This window comes from Hibiscus syriacus, unplaced genomic scaffold, assembly GCF_006381635.1.
Source record: "Hibiscus syriacus cultivar Baekdansim isolate YM2019G1 unplaced genomic scaffold, ASM638163v2 tig00110794_pilon, whole genome shotgun sequence".
Classification (NCBI taxonomy): domain Eukaryota; kingdom Viridiplantae; phylum Streptophyta; class Magnoliopsida; order Malvales; family Malvaceae; genus Hibiscus; species Hibiscus syriacus.
Window position 1 is genome coordinate 891,454 of NW_024062865.1, and position 13,357 is coordinate 904,810.

General features: G+C 33.7%; 1 protein-coding gene across 3 annotated transcripts; it reads left to right on the forward strand.

Moving 5' to 3' along the window:
* Nucleotides 1–8,027: 8,027 nt before the first annotated feature.
* Nucleotides 8,028–11,897, forward strand: LOC120141319 (serine/arginine-rich-splicing factor SR34-like). Of its 3 annotated transcripts, XM_039156240.1 has the most exons (14): nucleotides 8,069–8,127; nucleotides 8,232–8,328; nucleotides 8,835–8,900; nucleotides 9,008–9,082; nucleotides 9,181–9,280; nucleotides 9,367–9,413; nucleotides 9,520–9,577; nucleotides 9,733–9,782; nucleotides 9,893–9,949; nucleotides 10,112–10,233; nucleotides 10,309–10,407; nucleotides 11,437–11,470; nucleotides 11,589–11,668; nucleotides 11,769–11,897. In XM_039156240.1, the coding sequence occupies exons 2-14, from the start codon at nucleotides 8,242–8,244 to the stop codon at nucleotides 11,773–11,775; spliced, it is 882 nt and encodes a 293-aa protein (XP_039012171.1). In that variant the 5' UTR covers nucleotides 8,069–8,127; nucleotides 8,232–8,241; the 3' UTR covers nucleotides 11,776–11,897. The 3 variants fall into 3 exon arrangements, with proteins under 3 accessions (XP_039012170.1, XP_039012171.1, XP_039012169.1); XM_039156239.1 differs by lacking the exons at nucleotides 11,437–11,470; nucleotides 11,589–11,668; nucleotides 11,769–11,897 and adding exons at nucleotides 10,634–10,721; nucleotides 10,809–11,110 and having other exon boundaries at nucleotides 8,028–8,120; nucleotides 8,230–8,328; XM_039156238.1 differs by lacking the exons at nucleotides 11,437–11,470; nucleotides 11,589–11,668; nucleotides 11,769–11,897 and adding exons at nucleotides 10,634–10,721; nucleotides 10,809–11,110.
* Nucleotides 11,898–13,357: the final 1,460 nt, after the last annotated feature.

The window sequence follows — 13,357 nt, forward strand, 5'->3', positions numbered from 1 at the left end:
TCATCGCTGAATAAATCTTCCAATGTCTTTATTTCATGTTCACGCTTCCACTATATCATGAAATGCTGACGTGCTTGATTTGTAGTTCAATGTCCATAAGAACATTACATCATGTATGTTCATTAACGTTTCCAGACTCATCCACATCATTTACTTAATCCTTAATCCTTGAGGTTACTTGGTTCATTTAGCATTCAAGTCCATTCCAGTGATTTCAGGTTTTTCTAATGTAATCCAGACGTTTTTGAAATTCGTATACATATTGTACTTTCGTTTAATTCAATTTGGTCTTCGTGGTTTATTTGTCTAATGAATATATATTTCTTAGTACCGAATGCGATATAGAGTTGGGCTGGGTTGAGTACTTCAAAAATTATCATCGAGCCAAACTTGAGAAAACGAACACGCATTCAAGTAATAACTATGTCATTTAAGTATTGACATAGCTTTAGGGTTGATCTATTCACTTAAATTGTGTTCCATTACTTTTAAAGGTAGTCCAACATCTATGCTTACTTGGATTCCTTAATTAATCCAAGACATTTACTTGGTATAGGCCATAAGGGTATTTTGGTCATTTTGGTGTTCAGTTTTATTCCAATCATTACAGAGCTCGAGGATATCCAATCATTCCTGAGCTTGGTGATATTCTTGGGTCATTTCCATTACAGGGGTATTTTGGTCATTTTACAGATTAAGTGTATTTTAATCCTTTCCTTCCGTCTGATCTTACTATTAAATTCAATCTTATCAGTTATTTCAGTCCTTTCGAACAATTCTGACAACTGAATACCCCCGATAAATTATTCTTCAGGTATTTACTCATTACTCGGATATTTTCGGGTCAAGTGGCTTCTCGGATTTTACAAACGGAATATCAGGAATTCTCCTGCACTAAGTCAGGATCTTAACAATTAAATCCGTACTTAATCGAGTTAAGTATGAATCCTCTAAGTATTTTCTCATTCAGAGTCAACTCAGACTATTCTACCTCTTAAGGGCATTTACGCAATTTCTTAATCAAATAATTTCAATATTAGCTCTTAACGAAAATAATTATAATTTGGAGATCCTATAATTAATTGTTTTCTCGAACACTCTCTGATCTGAAAATGATTCCCTTAACAGACTTCTAGTATCATTCACAAACCCTCATAAGACTAAAAATCGGTTATCCGTATTTCCTAAGCAAAACTAGCATTTCTTATGCACATCAGTATTTTTATCAGATCAATATGTCTGTAAAATCCTCTTATCTAACTTCCATATTCAAATATTGTCTTTTTATAACATAAGGGTATTTTCGTAATTTTACCTTACCAGAATATTCTCATAATTTCTCATCCAAGTACCTTTAACGTTTAACCTTTGATAAAATAAATTATAAGTTGCAGATACAAGGTTGATTTCTTTATCACTAATCACAAACTTGTAATTTAATCTAACAATTCCTTAATCTCTTATATTAGTCATTCGATCCGTAATTAGTTACAGAATTTATACCACATCATATCGAGTGTATAAATTATTCAACTCCACCAAAGTGACCAACATTATCTTGTTCATGCATTTATCAATATAAACATGTTCCATAAAAGCATAAATAGGTAGTAAAGTATTACCTCGATTTTCGTGCAATACCGATCGACCATAAAAATTTCATTTGAACGCCTTTGATCTTCAATTCAACTTCCAATAATTCCTCAGATACATATCAACATAAATTATATCAGAAACTGAGCTTAATTGCGATAAACGGATCAAATCGAGTGATAAATTAGATAAAAACATATTACCGGGTTCGAATTTGGTGAAACGGACTTCGGATTCAGGACATCGAAAGCATAAAATATGACTTTTCGGAAATTTGGAATTTTCGGTCAAAATCAAAGTCAACGGGTTTGACTACCAATTTCGAGGCCTTCGAGTCTGAATTTCGAAAAACGGATTGCAGAATCGGATTTGGAACGTCGAAAAATGTCAGGATAGGTATACTCGATCAAAGTTTTGGTCAACAGTGGTCAACGCCGGTCAACGGTCAACGGGTCGGGGCGGGTTGTGATCGGTCAAAACAGTTTCAAAACCGGTCAAACCGGTCACTTTTTCCTTCCCCACGCGCAGTGGGGGCACGTGAACAGTACTAAATTCCCGAAAAAATTCTTAAAAATTATTTTAAGCGATTTCGAGATACTTACAAAACTCGGTTCACAATTTTGAACGGCGGAGAGCTGGATTTCAACAAATCGGAAACTTTGACCGTCTCACCTCCTCATGTGTCGCCGTCGACGGAGACCAAGGATGACACCGGCGGACTCGGAACGATGCAAGGAACACGATGGTGCGGGAGGTGTCGTAAACGGATGCTCGGATCGTCGTGAATCGATAAAAAATCAATTGAAATCGAGTTATTACCGATGATACTTCCGACTGAAATTAACAACGAACGGAGACGATTCACGACGAAAGGTTTGAGGGGTTTTGTTCCTCGGTTGACAACGAACACGATGGTGGTTTCGGCTCGTCGATCGGATGTCGGACGGCGAGTAGATCAGAGTTGAAAGAGGGGTTGACGGGAGAGGAAAAACCAGAAAAATTTCCAGAAGCATACGGGAAATTGAGGGTTTATAACGTCTCATAATTAAAAATGGTTAAACCAAGAGTTTAGCCACTAAGTTTCCTACACTTCATAAAACGATATGCCAACTTTAAAAGTTTGCAATTTAACCCATTGTTTCTTTCAAAATACCAAATTAAATCCACCACTTTATAATTTCTTAATTTTAGCCCCTAAATTGGGGTGTTATAGATATTCAAAGTAAATTACATGCAAATATGAGGGAAATGTGATATCTCAAAATATATTCATCCCATATAGAAAGAGTATGGGGTTGAAAAGTGTTTACAAGGTAGAATCAAAATAATGAATAGTTACTTTTTCTTGTGTGCAAAATCGGGATTGATTATTTACCTCTAATCACTTCAATTAATGTATTTTCAATGAAATATCTTGAGAAATTGACGTTCAACGTTCTCAGCATCGATGAGATGACAAATATATTTAAAGATATTTTTTATACATATCTCAACAAATCTTGTTTCCCGTTCAATTTCGATATAAAATGCATTATACCTCTAGAGTCATTACTCCACTTCCGAAAGATCATCCACTCGAGTGATTCTATGTTAAAGTATGCTAACATCTGAATTTCAAATGCAATATATGTTGTTATACAAGCATATACTCAAATAGTTTCGTTTTATTGTTTATAAATATGAAAAACTAACGATAAACCATTATAATGAGATAAAAAAATCATATGGTCATCTGCAGATAATTTTCTTTATTGTTTATCGACGAGGAAAACTAACGACCACCATGATAATAGAATATAATGGAACACCACCAAACTTATTTAGATGTCAATAAAAGCGTTTAACCGTATTCAAAATTAAATTTGGAATCTATTAAAGAGTCTCTGTGGATAAGATAACATTATGTTCCTTAGAAATATTGAATTCAAATAGTTATTTTTAAAGGATGTTTTATTAATTAATTAAGAAAAATATGAACAAATATTATCTTAGAATCACCTAAACTATTAAAAAAATGAAGTGAGTTTTGGATAGCTACTTTACATTAGGCCAAAGTTGCATATGTTTCATTTTCATTTTAAAAAAACCAAGTGATAACACATAATCAATTTCTACAGAAATCGGTTTAATTTCTAAATTAGATAAGTAAATGAACTAAATCAGTAGAGATGAAAGTATTGAGAGTAAATTTCAAAAGTAGAAAGCATACAAAGTGGAGGCAAAATTAGATCTTTTATTTTATTTGAACCGTTAGGAACGATAATTTTGAGTTATGCAGGTGTGGGGACTTGAATTGCACGTCGTTTGGTTGGAGCATTCCATCTTAAGCAACGTTCAAGGATTTTCCGACGTACACCGTGAAAGTAGTAGTTCTCCAAAATATTTTGAACGAATTGATAACATGTATATTGTACTGCTCGAATTTATGATTCTTTAAAGAATGATATTTTCTATTACCATTAAAATCATTTGATGAGTTAATCCACTCTGCTATTTTATTCTGATTGTGAAATGAAATCGACCCCATAAATTAGTTGTCACACATTTTTCAAAATTTTATATATTATTTTATTAATAGAAAATGTTATTCTTCTGAAAGATTATAAGTTTGAGAAACTATGATCAAAATATATGTTATTAATAAATTAAGGAAATTTTAAACATATATTATCTTATCATAGGAATGCTATATTTCATGGACTCCAATCAGGCCTCCATTTAATCCATCCGAAAACGACTTCCACAACAAAACTCTTGACTAAGACCATCGAGAGAAATAACATCTTTCGTTGAGTTGAGGCAATCGGCTAAACTCGGCCACACTTGTCTTCCTTGCTTTTCTTGATTGAAAATCGTACTACTCAAGTTCAAGGATTGAAAATCTAATCTTGAAAACATTGTTTGCCGTCTTTAATTATCGGAGATCATTATGGTCGACGTTTTTCTTGGATGATGCTGACCCTTTTGGGACACAATTCTTGCTGTACTTTTATTCAAAAAGAATTAATATAATTGTAATTATTCTAGTTCAATCAATAGAGCACAAAATTTTTGATGTTATGGTCATAAATTTCATGAATTAATACTCGATGAGTAAAGAAGGTTGATATATAAACCTTCCACCTAACTTGTATCTTGTCAATGTAGGATATAACTGACTTCTTTGCATTATATTATTTTATCAACAAAAAGTTTTTATAAATTATAATTGTTATGCTTCTAGAAACGAGATTCGGGAAATCATCGAGCCTCTGTTAAGTAGAATTCATTAAAATTGGTAATATTTCATTAATCAACTACAATACGTAGATAATACCTCTGACAAACTCAAATAACTTCTCAAAATTTAATCCAAAATATAACCTCTGAATCTGTCTAACCAATTAATCTACAAATAATCATAACGACCCTATCATCGACACACATTAAAGATCACTATAATACCTCAATCAAAACTGAGATGATCGCCCATAACTCATCAACCCTTTTTCTTTTGATAATTCTCTCTCACCCTCATTCACATATCAATTAATCTTCATCATTTCATTCGTCACAACTCTCTATCCTAACTAAGAAAGATTAACCTTTATTTTTATAAAGTGGAATTTGACATCGTTCTTATCTTGAATAAGATTTTAAAATTTAAAACTTTATTTGATGTGCAAGTGGTTTCATTTTTATACTATAATTTTGACCATATAACATTATTTCGAGTACTTTACCGTGTAAAATGATTGAGGATGCAATGGGCATAGAAGGTTCCCCACAATTATATACATGGTCTGCTATACCATTCATCTTCCCTTTAAATACTAGGAATCAGAGAAGACAGTGTTATTATTATTTGTTTATTTTTACAAATAAAATGTAATATCTTTTGGGGACCATGTACGGATCGTGCGGAGTTAATATTCAAGAATAATTGGTTCTTATAGCGACAAACAATTACTTGTTAGTTGGAGAAGATGAGGGTTCCTTATTATTATTAAAATTTTATGATTCTAAAAATACAAAAAAAAATCGTGAAATGAAAACAAATTTATAGCGAATTTATCGTATATGGACCACTTTTAATTACCTTTCGCATTACGTGGACGGTCGTCGCCTTGTTGAGTTTTGACGAGGAGGAAAGAGGCACATGTCCCTATTGATGTGTTGGGTGTTGAACAGTATATATGAAGTTGAGGTTACTTGGCGGGCTGCACTTTAACAATTCAACCCAACTATTTGCACACAGTTTACTAATTCGATTCTTCCTATCCACATCATCTAACATTCGAGTCGTATTACATCAACATGATTCAAGTTTCAACGCGCTTTTACAGTATTTGGTTAATATTAGGGTTAACCATTTTTCCTTTTTTAACTCTATAAACTCTAAAGGTTGTTTGTTTTCTATTTTTTATTTTGTTTAATTATATTTTTTATTTTTCATTTTTTAATAATTATATCTTTATGACATGTTTCTTTTATTTTTATGACATATTTTCATTTATTTTTATGGTACGTTTTTAATCGTTTAATCTTTTTCTGTTTTATTTTTTTTTGTTTTTGGATGTGATGTCTCCTCGATCGGTCAAGTTGATATTTATTTATTATTATATTATTCATCTCTGCTTTGGACCCTCGTATTGGACTTGGATATATGGTTTGCGTTCATAGATAATTTTCTCATGACATTTGTTTTTAGTTTAATTTTTTCAATGATCTTTCAATAATTTAATCCACTGTTGTGGTTCATTTGTTGATGCAGCCAGATTTATTCGTATGTGTTTTTTTTAGATGAATTTTAATATTTTCCTTATATCTTAAGTTACTAATTTATTGTGTCAATGATAATAAAAAAATATTCTAATTATATATTTAATTTATTAACTTTATTATAATTTTAAATATTTTCTCTCCTTAATAAAACTAACTACTCTAATTACCTAAAATAAATAAAATATATTATTTTGTTATCGCAAACTTTTAATTGAATGATTTAACAATTGGAGATATGGCAAGAGATTCACATAAAAGGCTAAAATATTTGCGAAAGAATTATAGTGGTTATTAATAAAGGCTGTAGTGTAGTCAATCATCGATAGAGGCTTTCGTGAAAGCCATTTTAAAATCTAAATTGGGTCCTTGGGCCTGGCGGTGAATCCTCAATAATTTACTAAACGAACAGGGGCCCGTGGCCGACAGACCTCTGATTTTCTTTAGCCTTTGCCTTGTCGGCTGGTGTCCGGTCTCACCAACATCTATAGATTTGCGGGTTCGAGTGGACTTCGGCCCCGTAATGTTACCAACATCAGAATGAATATAATATTATTTAAAAGTAATACATTTATTAAGAAACCATTCCATAGTATTTACAAAATGTCTATGCCAACGTCGTTTAACTTTTTCATCAAACTTATTAAAAAAAAGAAATTCCAAAGAAATTAAAAAGGAAAATCTCAAAACAACATATTTTGATGTATTCAATATTACAATTACTGAAACACCGAGCTATTTTGCGATTGAGGGAGAGGAATGAGACTTGCTGTTTGGATCGTTACTTTGGACGCTTTGGAGGCACCGAAACCTTTGCGTCTTTGAACCGGAAAAGTTAGACAGATTCTCAATATAGGAACGAAGCAAACAACTCCAAGCAGAAGGAATTCAGGCAATAGAGGCCGCGACTAGAAATAGGATCCTGGAGCACACCAATGCACCCAGAGAAACCAGATGGACAGCCCCACCGGAGGGATGGATCAAGGTTAATGTAGACGGAGCAAGGGATACTCGGGATGGATATGCATCATGTGGAGGAATCAGCAAGGGTGAATGGATGATTGAATTAGTTAAAGCAATCGGAATTTGCTCGGCGTTGGAAGCAGAACTTTGGGGAGCATTCGTAGGTCTTACACATGCATGGAGAATAGGAAAAAGGAAGGTAATACTTGGGACGGACAACATCGAAGTATTTCGAATATTATAAAAGAGAACTCAAGAAGCATTATCACCATCAATATTACAGCATATCCAAGAATTAGAAATGAGGAATTGGACAATATCTCTCTCACAAGTGCGAAGAGAAGGAAACAAGTTGGCTGACGTTTTGGCAGAACTAGTTCAAATGGATGACTTTGCAGGAAAGGAAAGGACAACACCTCCAAGAGTAAAAATCGTCTGTGAGAATTACGCAGTTAAGTTAGTAGAGTATATCATTAGTCATTTATTAAAAGGAAATAAAAAAACTACAATTACTAACAAAATAAAATTAAGAAAATTGAGTTTTTATTTTACGTGGCAAAATTAGTTTGGCAAACTAGAGGGAGTATACACGTCAGCATTCATTTTCACGAAATTCAGGTCAACGTCAAAAAGTAGTTTTCATCAGCGTAAACCTGACGCTGTTAGATATAAATAAAATCTACAGAGAGCAACAAGATATCTACAAAGCCCGGTATACCCTAACATCTCTTTTCAATTTCACCTAATTTTTTTTCCCCGAAGATCTCCTTCTCGTTGTGTCGGAACAACCTGCTTTAACGCAGGTAGAAACCCTAATTCCTGAATTCAATCTCTAAATCGATACATCTTCCCCTTCTTTACTTAATTGTTAATTGAACTCTCTGGATTTTTATTTTATTTTAAATTTCTCAGGGAAGTGAAAAGATGAGCAGCCGTTCTAGCAGGACCCTTTACGTTGGGAATCTTCCTGGTGATGTTCGCGAAAGGGAAGTAGAAGATTTGTTTTACAAGGTTAATAACCTTTCATATTTTCTTTTTTAAAAAATCTCTTTTTAATTTCACCTTTTAACTCTTAATTTTATTAGGTTGTGTGAAAGATTTTTAGTTTTGTGGGGACAAACAAGTTTTAATTGCAAAAAAAAAATACTCACAAATATAGGCGAAATTATGGTTTGAATTCCATGCTAGGATTAACTACTGCATGCATATTGAATAGCAAGGAATGAAATTATTAAGATTGCCAATTAGTTATACTGAGAAAATTGTTGAGAGCAAAAGATACCATTCTACAACGGTCATTTTTAATCCATAACATCTGAAGAAAACTTAAATGTAGTTGTACATACTTCTATTTATGATATGCTTGAAGGTTTGCTATGTTAAATTTATAGAGTGAATAACAGTTACTAGTTTCAAATTTTGTCTACTTGGTATGTGTTTGGCTCGTTCTTGGGGTGCTTTTGTTAGACTTAAGGGTTATCTATCGGCTTGTACTCTTCTTTTCGTTTTTGTTGCAGTATGGTCCTATTGCCCAAATTGATCTGAAGATTCCACCAAGGCCTCCTGGTTATGCATTTGTTGAGGTGAGTTCAAAGGTGCTGGCCTTTCTTTTTTTGTTCATTTGTTTATTTTGTGAGGGGATACCATTTTTTTTAGTTTTTAATCCTTTTTTACTTCAAATTTTTTTTAGTTTGAAGAAGCTCGAGATGCTGAAGATGCCATTCGTGGTCGGGATGGCTATGATTTTGGAGGACATCGTTTACGGGTTAGTTTTTTTTCTTGCATGTTTAGGTTCTATTTAGCATCTATGGGGTCATGGATTTGATGTTATAGGTTATCTTTTAATGATTTTCTTATGTAAAGGTTGAACTCGCTCATGGTGGACGTGGCCATTCATCCCTAGACCGTGACCGTCACAGCAGTCATGGTGGTCGTGGACCATCTAGGCGTTCTGAATATCGTGGTTTGAATCTATTTGTATCCATTTATAATCCTTTGTTATATACAAGTAGACTGCTTATGATTTGTCTTGATTGCTATGATGTGCAGTGTTAATTACTGGATTGCCATCTTCTGCTTCATGGCAGGACCTCAAGGTACAAGTTGATTTTGGTACTAAAGTAAACACCCCAAGAGAAACCTATAACATGAAAAGAGAGGTAAAATCTAATCTTTGTTACATTGTGAGGTGTTTTCTCTCAGGATCACATGCGTCGAGCAGGGGATATTTGTTTTTCCCAAGTTTTCCGTGATGGTAGTGGTAAGACATTATGTTGTTCAGTCGTTGTTTAACTTTTATATAAGAGTTTGGTTAAAGTTAGTAAATTTTAAATTTAAATGATTAAAACAATTGTTATTGGGTCAAGACTATAGCTGCAGGTTTACTCACATGAGTTACTTTTTTCGGTTTTGCAGGAACTACAGGGATTGTGGATTACACCAATTATGATGATATGAAGTATGCTGTAAGTTACCTTTTTTCCTTTCAACTCTTATTGACAACCAGAAAAACCTTGTTTAACTTAACATATGTGATAGAGTAATCTGTACAAATATTTGTGGTCCTTTTTTGCAGATTAAGAAACTTGATGACTCTGAGTTTCGTAATGCGTTTTCTCGTGCATATGTTCGGGTATACATCTCAACCTAGTCTTCTAGAAATTGAAGATGATTCTTTTTTCAGTATATATATTTGAGATTAAAACTTACTTGACTTGTTTGTCATTTTTAATGTTATTACTCTGTATTGGCTTTTATTACATTTCGTTTTGCTTACTAGACTTATTGCCTTTAGGTTAAGGAATACGATTCTAAGAGGGATTCCTCTAGAAGCCCTAGTCGTGGTCGATCTCTCTCAAGAAGCAGAAGTCGTAGCCGAAGCCGTGGTCGCAGCTATAGCCGAAGCAGGAGCCGCAGGTTTTTCTTTATTCTTATGGAAGAAATTTACTTATGCCTTAGACATTACGTGTTAACCTTGCAAATGTAAAGCAGCAAATCTCCAAGAACAAAGACTGCACGCAAGTCACCTGTAAAGTCAAGATCGAGGTCTCCTCACTCCCGATCCGCTTCAAGGTCTTGCTCTCATTCTAGGTATTCTTGTTTCTCCCTTCACGGTGACTATTGCCTTTGTTGTAGCAAGGATAATGTACTGGGTATTCTTGTGGTTGTCAACATTTTCTGCTTTTGAGTCACATGCTTTTCCTCATCTAGAAGATGGGCTATCTGAGAAATTGGGTCTGGACTGTATCGCCGTTTTGAACTACATCCACTTTTTTCTCCTTTTGTCATATGAAAAATACCTTGTTTATCTTTTTAGATATGGATATATGCAGCAAAGTGGGGATTGGATATTGGGATCTTGTGGGAATATGGTTCAATTGCATGCAACTCGTTTGGTTGCAGAGGTATGCTATTTTCTAGATGGGAAACTTTAAAACCTTCATTGTCCTTTGTCTAATATACGTAGTATCAAAAATGTCCATGGGTGCTAGATTGGGAACAAAGGAGACAATGGACTACATTTATAGAGCTGGAATTCTTTACAAGGAATTGCAATAGTAGAGCTGGATTTTAGTGAAGTAAATTCTCTTGGATTTGCAACTCACCATCACTGGGCGGTAGAAATATTTCACTGTCAATTCAGCTCCGGATATTGCCAAGCTAATAGGACATGCTTGTGGATTATCTGGGAATAATAGGGGAGCATGCTCATTCTCTGTTACGCCACTGTTGAAATATGAAAAATTAATTCTTTTTAAGAATTTCATTTTGTTAGACCAGGTTTCTTTAATTATGTAAGCAGGTTTGTGAGCTGGTCCCATCTGCATTTTTCCCCTACTTATCAGCTAAAGGCTCTGCTTGGTATGAAGGATGGAAAAACTCGAGGATGGAAAATTTGTTAATCTAATGATTAAGCTTTAACTTAGGGAAGTGGTTAAGAATGTTAACCATTTGATTAACCCATTTCCGATCCTCCATACCAGACAGAGCTTTATTCGTTACTTTCTTATTCCTTTTATACTGTGATTCGGATGTGGAAGGAGCATCAAGGCTCTTAGACATGAAAGTTATAAGGAATGTGTTGTTTTTGAACTTTTGTTCTTTCTGGAACTTTTGCAGATCTCCATCAAGGTCCAGATCTCCTCTGCCTTCTGTAAGTGGCTTCTTTGTGTATAATCTAGTTATGTCCGCTGTGCAGTTAATCTATCAGGTTTTCTATTCCTCTGTTTAATGCTTATTATTGTTTTTATATTTTACTGGATTGTCTGCAGCGCCAAAAAAGGAAGAGTAAGAGTCCCAAAAGACGCAGCGTTAGCAGGAGCCCAAGTGGGAGTAGGAGCAAGAGTTTATCTGGGTCTTGATCCCAAGCCCCTCTGTTGTCTTTTGTTGGTATATTTCGTCTTGTCGAATAAACAAAGTTTTCACTGGAAACTGTACCATATTTCATTTGACAGGTGAGATACTGTTGCAGAGTTGATTCTCGTGTGTCAGAAGCTGTGGAGAAGATGCATACCTGGTTTTAATTTCGGATGAACTTGTAATTATATCAACTATGCTGGGTTTCATACGACTTTTTAGAACATATGATGTTGGGTGTGTTATTTTAACTATTGTTACATGCAAGTTTTTGGCACTTGATAATATGATTTGATTGTTGGTTTAGTTAATCTTGTTGGGATGCAGAAGGAAATACGGTAACCATTTGCTTGGCTTTAGATTTGGAATTTCTGCTGATGAACTTCGATTTTTTGGAAAGCATGCCAAGTTTTGCCCAGATGTTAAAAGAGAAAAAAGGACTGTCGTGAGTCGAGGTTTCGCACTAGGATCAGAACTCTACGCTCAATGATGTACAGTGCAGATTTGGTAGCTATTGCAATTAGTCTTAAATTATTCATTTAAGGGATGAACACTAACGTAATCATCTTAGGTATAATTTTATGCAGCAAAAAGTTGGCGATGTTTAAAATCTTAAGTTTGTTTATGGAAAGTTAGTTTATAGTTTGAGAGGATAGTTTAATCCGAAAAATGTTTTGAAAACTAATATGTTAAATATATCTAATATGTCAAATTTGACGAATTGCCGGTTGAATTTTATCTGGAAATGGAAAAGAAACTGAATTGGTCAGTTAGACTTAAATCCATACAAGTTTGCTCTAAGTGAATAGAATGTAATCTAATAAGCTTTTTAGAAGTTTTTTGTCCTCATTAGAAGCAGAATCTAGGTTGGACTTTTGAGGTCTTTCAGATATATAGTTGACTAACAGTTTAAATTACTTTCTTAAAAGATCAAACTTTATCTTGATATCGATATTAAATGTTAGATACTAATACCGTTATTTCTTGAACATCTTCAATTTTTGTCCATTAACTTTTTCATGTTTATGTCGAGTACGTAGCTCTTTAATAATGATTAGCTTGGTGTTGTTGGGTGCATATTGTTATAGTTGATAAAAGTAGGATAATGATTTTGACAATAAAAGTTAATATCACGTATTTGCGTAATTCTCCAAGTCGGGTATACAATATTATATAATCCTCTTTGGCCTAAAGGGAAATCCTTCCCATAATTGTTTTTTGGAAAATTTAAAAATTTGAAAGGGACGATTATTCCTACCTACCCCTAGATCCATCTTGTTTCACGTAATACTATGAACCCTTTTACGTTAATTTTGTTTTGATTCTTTTTCGTTCCTAAATTCCTAACAAACTCAAACTTCATGTTAAATATATACACCATACTTAATATATTGGTATAAGTATTTTTACCTCGAACTTAAACTTCATGTTAAACGTGTTGTTAGAGAATACGGGAAAAAAATTAGTATATCAATCCTTATTTATATGGGTATAAATTTAAACGGATCCCAATTTTTTAGTCAGTTTAAGGGATTCTTAACAAAGTTCCTGCTCCACGATTTCGAACATATGTGTTGATTTGTATCGATATGTTCTTACTGGGAACACGGCTTTTTTTAAGTGTGGTAATAGCTTCACAAGATTATATGTTAGTTCAATGACCAAAGATAAATATAGGTAATAG

Coding starts and splice junctions, on each gene's coding strand:
- LOC120141319 (XM_039156239.1), top strand. CDS start 8,242: ATGAGCAGCCGTTCTAGCAGGACCCTTTACGTTGGGAATCTTCCTGGT. Junction 9,414..9,519: donor CTTCATGGCAGGACCTCAAG/GTACAAGTTGAT, acceptor GTTTTCTCTCAG/GATCACATGCGTCGAGCAGG. Junction 10,722..10,808: donor CAACTCGTTTGGTTGCAGAG/GTATGCTATTTT, acceptor CATGGGTGCTAG/ATTGGGAACAAAGGAGACAA.